Below are 7,812 nucleotides of genomic sequence, written 5' to 3'. Positions count from 1 at the left end.
CGCAAAAAAACTTGTGTAAATAACTATCCAATTTGAAGCAAAGTTTTCCTACCTCAAATGTGTCGCGTACTTGTCTCTTGTGCCGATTTTGAAGCCATTCTGAGGCCGTTTAGTGAATTTATTTGAAATCGTTGTCTCTCCTTCTAAAAGAAGGGAAAGGCAGACCGCTCCATCGATCGCTGGCCGGACGTCACTCCACAAATCGCTCTCTCCTCAAAAGGAAAAGTCCCGAATCGCAATAAAACCAACAGTTCCAAAAAGCCCAATAAATTCACTCCACATACGTGTGCTTCGGCGGTCGAAAGACTCGTGGAGAACGAAAAATTTGGCTTAGAGTTCGCCTCTTCGGCTTTCCTGATATGCTTGTGACTGACCTGTACAGGCCCGCAAATGATCCCCGAACCGCAAATGATCCCCAAATTGTACCTTAAATGATCCCGAGACCGGAACTGATTCCACCGCAAAAGGTTCGGAATGGCGTGGACTCCATGAGAAGTCTACGGATAAATACATATTTTCTTAATTATCCTAGGTGAAGAAAAGGCAAGTACCTCAGGCATAAAAGCAGCAATCGAAGATGCCTCTGCAATCTAATTAACCGCTTAGAACTCTTCCCTGTACACATCTTATACTCGCGTCCTAGATAGCCACGGGCTCCCACGAAAATGCACAAGATTCCTTCGTGCTAGGTACCGGAGTTATTAAAAAAACGGTAGTCAATTCACTTGGGAATTCTCAGTTGTCTCCAAATTTGAGGTTATAGTGAACATCCTGTGTTATCATACATCTCAGGCTCGGACCCAATAAAGTCATTCAGGGAAGGATCTAGCTAAACTACAGATTTCAAACACAGGATTTCGTGACGTTGAATATCATTTTTAAAGTTGTGAAATTTGCATTCAAATCATTCATACTGCACATTTTCTTGCGTTGCATATAGTAACTGTTGTATCAAAATATTGTATTATTACTGTGAAACTCAGAAAACTGTGAATACCAGAAATATTTAAGGATTATTATTCTGTAGCAAGGAAAAGCCAATTAAGCGTGAGAAAACTACACCGCAAACACCAGCGGTAATAGGCCACGTTCGCTATATCAATATTCTAACATGGCTCCGAGGCTTTCAGGACAAACTTCTATGTTTGGTGGTGTTTTCTTTGTATCCAAGTCTCTTTTGGGAATAGACCGTTTTCGATATATTAAAATTCAGCTTGGCAATGAGGCTAAGAGGACACAAACAAATGGAATTGAATGATCATGTTTATTCATTTCTTCTGTCTGTGTCCTCTAGGCCTCACTATCAAGCTGAATTTTAATATATCGAAAGTGGCCTATTGAAAGCCTCGGATCGATGTTAGAATATTGATATGTCGAACGTGGCCCATTGGTTGTGGTTTTGAGGTTTTCTCTCGTGTCCTAAGTTTTGTTGTGATTGGTTCAGTACCAAATTAACCTTTTGGAATCAAATCCAAATGTCCGCGGTTTTCCGAGTTTCACAGTAATAAGAAAAAGCGATTGCATAAATTTTGAATCCACTGTCCAAATTCCTGAGTCCTCACATTTTCAAATGTTCTGGCGAGGCGACCACTTCCGGTCCGGGATCATTTACGGTACAATCTGGGGATCATTTCCGGTTCAATTTGGGGATCATTTGTGGTACGGGGATCATTTACAGGCCTGTACAGACCCCGCGCCAACGGCCGCTACGCAAGGGCAAGTATCTGGTTTCATCCTCTACTCTGATTGGTCCATTTGAACCAAGTCACGCGCTGACAACACGACTCTCATCGAAACTGCAGCGTCGGACCTTTCCATTACCTGTTATAATCCAATAAGGGAGGTCCCGAAAGCCACTACCTTAAGAACGGAAAACAGCAGGGTCTGATGACAGCAGGAATATGGAGACTACTGTGGAAATGTTTTCCGTGGAGAGCATTTTATCAAGAAAGGAAACCTGAAAGGGAAAAGGCAGTAGAGTGGACACTGGAACCATTTGAATGACCTTGACTTCACCGACGACTTGGCTCTGGTAACTTGCAGCTACCAGGGGTGCTTTCCATCATGCCAAACCGACCGGTCACAGATAGTGGGAATACCCGACGAATTTTCCGATTAAATTGGGCCAACCAATAGGAGTGGCTCTTATCATTGTTTCGCCCTTTTCCGAATTCCCTAATTAGGGCAAAGAACCGGTTTGTCAAAAATGGAACGAAATAAGTGGACCACCTCCAGAGGTGATCCCGAAAATTCCGGTCGAAAGAAACCGAAACGGACCTTTCCATTTGAATTCCGACCGAAATATCCGGAATCTTTGGTATAATGGAAAGCACTCCAGGAGATGCAGGAGAAGTTATCAGACCTGCTGAAGACCTCAGCTAAGCTGGGATAGAAGACACATAAAGGAAAGAAAAATGATCCTCAAAGTAAACACGAACTGTGAAGAGCCTGCAAGGCTCGATGAAACACTGGAAGAAGTATAGTACTTCAGCTGGGTAGTGTACTTTAAGGCGGAACGGATGCCGATGTCGATCAAGGCCAGAATAGTTGAGGCTCGGGACAGTCTTTGCTTCCCACCACCACACATCAGACCTACAATCGGATGGATCAAAATAGTGTCAGGGTGGGGAGACAAAGACTATCTGTTCACAAAATGGTTAAGTGTCCGACGACTTTTGACCAGGATTGCACGTTCCACAATCTCCCTCGGAGTTATCAATCTGACGATTTAATAGGTTCTAGCATTTCCATCACAGTTTTCATTTGTCTAAGACATTTAAAAGATGACCCATGAACATCTATGCACTCGCCTGCTCATAACAGGATATACTACTTTTATTCGCACTCGCCTATGTACAATGTTTCGCTTGCCTTTGTTTTTAATAGGCATAATAGAGTTTTCAAAGCAATCAAACTGTGAAGGTTAAGCCGGACAAGATGTTCCTGCAACGGATTTGACATCTCACCGGCTTTTACACGTTGAAAACTCAGTGACATTAATTTTACTTGAAGGGTCTAATTAAGATTTCTAGTACACGACACACGTTAAATCTCATGGCTCAGACATCATGATTTTGTCCATTTTGAGAGGAAGAAGTGCCGCCATTTCTCGGGAAATCCCAAGCTCTTCTTTGAATGCCTTCTCCGGCATCTCAGGGTGAGTATCACAATACTTCACCAGATATTGGTGAATATCTAAACTCTTCTTCAGATTTTCAACTTTGGCCTGTTTATCAGCGCATATTATCTTGGAATACAGTCGTGCTATATAAAAATGCGCTACTAGAGCTGGTCGCACCGTGTCTTCGTCAAACTTCTCGGGCAACGCACCTTTGTGCTTCAATGAATCAATAAAGCTCTGAAAAAACTTGATGCTCTGGTTGATCAACGTGTTTATTTTCTTCACCGCGTGAACACTTGGATGGCCGCCCGATTCGTCCACAATGGCCAGTTTCAAATCTACCATTTCATTATACGCTTCAGCGATTTCAAACATCAGCTGTCGGCACACCAGGAGATAATGCTGTGGATTCAACTCCACTAGCAATTCAGTCAGCATGTCTACCCGTCGCTTGTGCATCTTACATCTCCTCTCGAAGTCTTCATCGAAGAAGGCCAGCATCTTGTACAGCTGGCTCATGTCCTGCAAGATTTCCACGTGATTGGACACGTGCCCGTCCAGTATATAGAATTCCTTGGAGATGTTGAGCCACTTTTGACCCTCCAGAAACACCACACGCGCCTGTTGAAGAGGAGAAGAAATTTTTCAGAACTATATGTACGTTACAATGATCCATCATTCGATCGGTTAGTAATAGATTGTACCTTTTCAGGGTCATTCTGGTGTACCTGTAGTTTGTTATTGTTATTGATTGTTTATAGTGGTCAATGCGCTTAGCTACAACTAGCTTGTTCTCAGACATGCTATTTACACTGAAAGAAAAAATTATTTCACATGAACATACTAGCCTTAAAAATTCCAACTGGCGGGAGGCAGACCAGTTGGCTATTTTAAACATACATGACCGAGGAGTTGAACTAGGGTCTACCGAGAAACAACTCCAGCTTAGTGGTCAGAGTGGGACTTGGTCAAGGTTACCTCATCATATGTTTTTATTAGGTGGTCCGGCACTGATTGTTCTAGCGATGTCACTTCCAGGGACTCAAATCGAAGGGGCTCTTTCCTGTCACCTTCCTCATCCCCTTCTCCACCTCTGACACTGTCATCATCAGAAATCTCTGCAAAAGTAAAGCTTGAAGTCAGCCAAGGAAATGAGAGAGACTTTTGGCATGAAATTTTAAGAACCAGTGATGATAAAAAGTTGCTGTGTAGGCTTAAACCTAAAGTCTCATTTTTAGTTGTCACTTGCATGATGACTTCAATAATGGTTTAATGGAAACTAACTAAGTCACTCTTATTAACTGGGGAGTATACCTAAATATCTGAAGTTACGGGGGTGGGGGTATGTTATGTTATGGAACAGATCGACCATGAAAAAAAAAGGGCTAGAAAGAACCCAATTGTTCTCATGGGAGCTGTGTGGAGTGTATGGCAAGAACATGGAGAATATGGATATGGCAAGGACATTTTACAGGACTAACGCTGTGATCTTAAAATCATTGACCTGAGCGTCATAAAAATTCTCCTCTGACCTTTCTCTGTGTCATGATCTTCATCGTTTTGTTCAGTGCTTGTCAATTCTTGAACACATTTATCCCTTGATGCCCTCAACACATCCATACAATATTTACTCCAGCAGCGGGATATGTCAGCCTTCCTTTGAGGAATCCTTTCCTTTCTCTCACGTTCTTCCTGGCTGTCATCCTCAGACACAGCCTCAACAGGATTAGTTTCTTCAGCTCCAGAGAAAACACGACTGGAACATGCTGTGCAAAACAACAATAAATATAATCATCCTGCATAAATCAAAGCAGCAATTATAAGATCTACTGTATTGTTGATTGTATAAGATTCTGAATTTTAGTACAATTTGAGATGCTTTACTGTGAGGAAAAAAAGCATTCTATGCACTGAGGAGGTTGAAAACCTCCAAAATGTTAATGAATACACCAATGAAATATATAAAAAAAGAAAACCAGATCTTTGAATCCACCAAGAGTGGCCTGTCAACAGACTAGCATTTGGACAAGCCCTACCTTAAAATAAACTTATTCACGAGAGTATGAGTGAATAACAGCTTACAAAAGCTAAACAAATACATACCCAGGCAATGTCGTGCAAGTATGTAGTTTCCTTGTGTAATGTAGTACTGCGACAATGTGGCACAGTTGACAGCCCAGTCTACTGGGTCATACTGTTCTGTCTCCAGTTGACGACGTAGAGTCGTATGGCAGTACATGGCTCCTGTTTCAGAATGCCCCAAGGCTGCATTGACTTGTGCTAAGTAATACAGTGTATGTGTGAAGGTTGCACTGAATGCTCGTTCTCTCTCATGATCTGAATGGAAGTTGTCTTTTGGGTGGAAAAGTCTACAGTGACAAGAAAAGATAAAATTCTCTTTTCAGTTTCAATCAATGCAGTTTGATTTTTGAATGTGACGTGCTACATATACCTAACAGACAAATGTGACTGTTGTGGGACGTGTCCTGTTGTTTGGCCCGAAAGCTGAAGTAAGTCTAAAATGCACTGCCTGCATTTCTAGAACAGTGCCAAAGATAGTAGTCTAATGGCTTGTGTACTGAAACTCTAGATTGAGCAGTTTGGGGTTCAAGCCCTTAGACTAAGAGCAGCCGCTGATTTCTCTTAAGCCATAGAGCAAGATAAAAAAGAAAGTGCACACAAGAGGAAAAATGGCTGCATGTGCAATGGTGAGTTAACGTTTTCTTGCCCTCATGTGCAAGTGTCATCTTTTGTATGACGTTTGATGGACTAAAAGAAAAGAGGGGCTGCTTGTGACCTATCAAGCCTTTGCAGGGGTCATTTTGTTTTATATGCCCAATTATTGGGCATGACACTTTACTCTCCCTTTGCCTCTCTATACCCAGGGGTATAAATGGATACCCAGGAATTTAATGTTGGGGGTAAACCTAGATGGACTAGCATCCAGTCCAGAGGGGAGAAGAAAATCTGTTTACTGTAAATAAAAAAAAATGAAAACTATTTAATATTTCGTTTGGACTTTGACATCACACTTACAGATCATAAAGATCCCCTTATCTGTAACTTATGGTAACTTAATATGAAGTATATATGAAATAATTCATATTTGAACTGCAGTAGTAGATGAAAGTGAAGTATGATCATCGCAGTAAATTTTCCAATTTAAGCAACTGGAATGAAGAAGCCTGAAAAAAATCAGGGCTTCAACAGGATTCGAACCCGTGACCTCCGCGATACCGGTGCGATGCTCTACCAACTGAGCTATGAAGCCACACATTGGGAGCGAGGTCAATTAATTGAGTTCATATCTTCCCGTGAGTGAAATGATGTGAAGTATATATGAAATAATTCATATTTGAACTGTGGTAGTAGATGAAAGTGAAGTATGATCATCGCAGTAAATTTTCCAATTTAAGCAACTGGAATGAAGAAGCCTGAAAAAAATCAGGGCTTCAACGGGATTCGAACCCGTGACCTCCGCAATACCGGTGCGATGCTCTACCAACTGAGCTATGAAGCCACACATTGGGAGCGAGGTCAATTAATTGAGTTCATATCTTCCCGTGAGTGAAATGATGTGAAGTATATATGAAATAATTCATATTTGAACTGCGGTAGTAGATGAAAGTGAAGTATGATCATCGCAGTAAATTTTCCAATTTAAGCAACTGGAAATTTACTGCGATGATCATACTTCACTTTCATCTACTACTGCAGTTCAAATACGAATTATTTCATATATACTTCACATCATTTCACTCACGGGAAGATATGAACTCAATTAATTGACCTCGCTCCCAATGTGTGGCTTCATAGCTCAGTTGGTAGAGCATCGCACCGGTATCGCGGAGGTCACGGGTTCGAATCCCGTTGAAGCCCTGATTTTTTTCAGGCTTCTTCATTCCAGTTGCTTAAATTGGAAAATTTACTGCGATGATCATACTTCACTTTCGTAACTTAATATGTTAACTATCAGCTATTAGTACAATAACATGTAACTTGTTTATTGTTCTTTACTTACTCATGGATTTCGTAAGGTGAGCCGCATTCTTTTTCCTTAGTATAAGTATGATACAACTTCTCTGCATCCTGCAGGAATCCCAAAGCTTTTTCAGAATCACCTCTTTTAGACCACAAAATTCCGAGCTCGTTCAAAGCATGAAAGCAAATGGAACAACATCTTTTATCCAACCGATGTTCCTCGAGAGCTCTAATACACCGTTCAATGTGCTCCTCACCCGTGCTTAGCTCCTCAGTTTCAATGTAGTTTTGTCCAATCTGGTAATCAAGGGCAGCTGTTAAGATCTTTACTTTTTCACTTGCAATGTCATCGTCTTGAAATGAGGCCAGTCTAGCTTTCAAATCTGACAAGATAACCCTGGCGCTGTACTTCGACTTAAATGGGTCTGTTTCAGGGTCCTCGCGCGATTCTTCCTCTGACAGGTGTCTGGCTTCTTTGTATTTCTCGTATCCTTCATTTCGAAGCCAGTTGTTCATTTCTTCTAGCCTTTCTTCGAAACCAATTTCAATCTGTTCTAACTCCTCCGCCATTTTGAGAGCCTGCGAACAATTGTTTTATCTGCCAGGGTAGGGTAAGAGGATTGCACTTTCCTTACTTGTGACAATAAAATAAAGCAACTTATTTAATTGTCGAGACGTCAAGAGAGATTTAGTTTATATAAAAATTTCAT

At 41.4% G+C, this 7,812-nt stretch overlaps 1 protein-coding gene and 1 non-coding gene across 2 annotated transcripts; both read right to left on the bottom strand.

Annotated features, from left to right (window-relative positions):
* Positions 1-1,637: 1,637 nt before the first annotated feature.
* LOC145489831 (KIF-binding protein-like) lies at positions 1,638-7,672 on the bottom strand. Its single transcript, XM_081468890.1, has 5 exons — positions 7,143-7,672; positions 5,225-5,490; positions 4,654-4,887; positions 4,100-4,239; positions 1,638-3,742 (listed from the first exon to the last, which is right to left on the bottom strand). Exons 1-5 carry the CDS (start codon positions 7,670-7,672, stop codon positions 3,053-3,055), a joined length of 1,860 nt encoding a protein of 619 aa, XP_081325016.1. The 3' UTR covers positions 1,638-3,052.
* Positions 6,569-6,641, bottom strand: Trnat-ggu (transfer RNA threonine (anticodon GGU)). Its single transcript has one exon. It is a non-coding gene; the product is annotated as a tRNA-Thr (tRNA).
* Positions 7,673-7,812: the final 140 nt, after the last annotated feature.

The sequence above is a fragment of the Orbicella franksi genome, chromosome 1, assembly GCF_964199315.1.
Source record: "Orbicella franksi chromosome 1, jaOrbFran1.1, whole genome shotgun sequence".
Taxonomy (NCBI): Eukaryota; Metazoa; Cnidaria; class Anthozoa; order Scleractinia; family Merulinidae; genus Orbicella; species Orbicella franksi.
The sequence above is the reverse complement of the archived record's forward strand: the minus strand, read 5'-3'. Positions and strand labels throughout refer to the sequence as shown.

Excerpts from the sequence above, each read along its gene's own strand:
- LOC145489831 (XM_081468890.1), bottom strand. The coding sequence starts at position 7,672 with ATGGCGGAGGAGTTAGAACAGATTGAAATTGGTTTCGAAGAAAGGCTA. Across the intron at positions 4,888-5,224 it reads ACTTGCACGACATTGCCTGG|CATGTTCCAGTCGTGTTTTC; the intron begins GTATGTATTTGT and ends TGTTTTGCACAG. Across the intron at positions 3,743-4,099 it reads TAATAAAAACATATGATGAG|GCGCGTGTGGTGTTTCTGGA; the intron begins GTAACCTTGACC and ends CCTCTTCAACAG.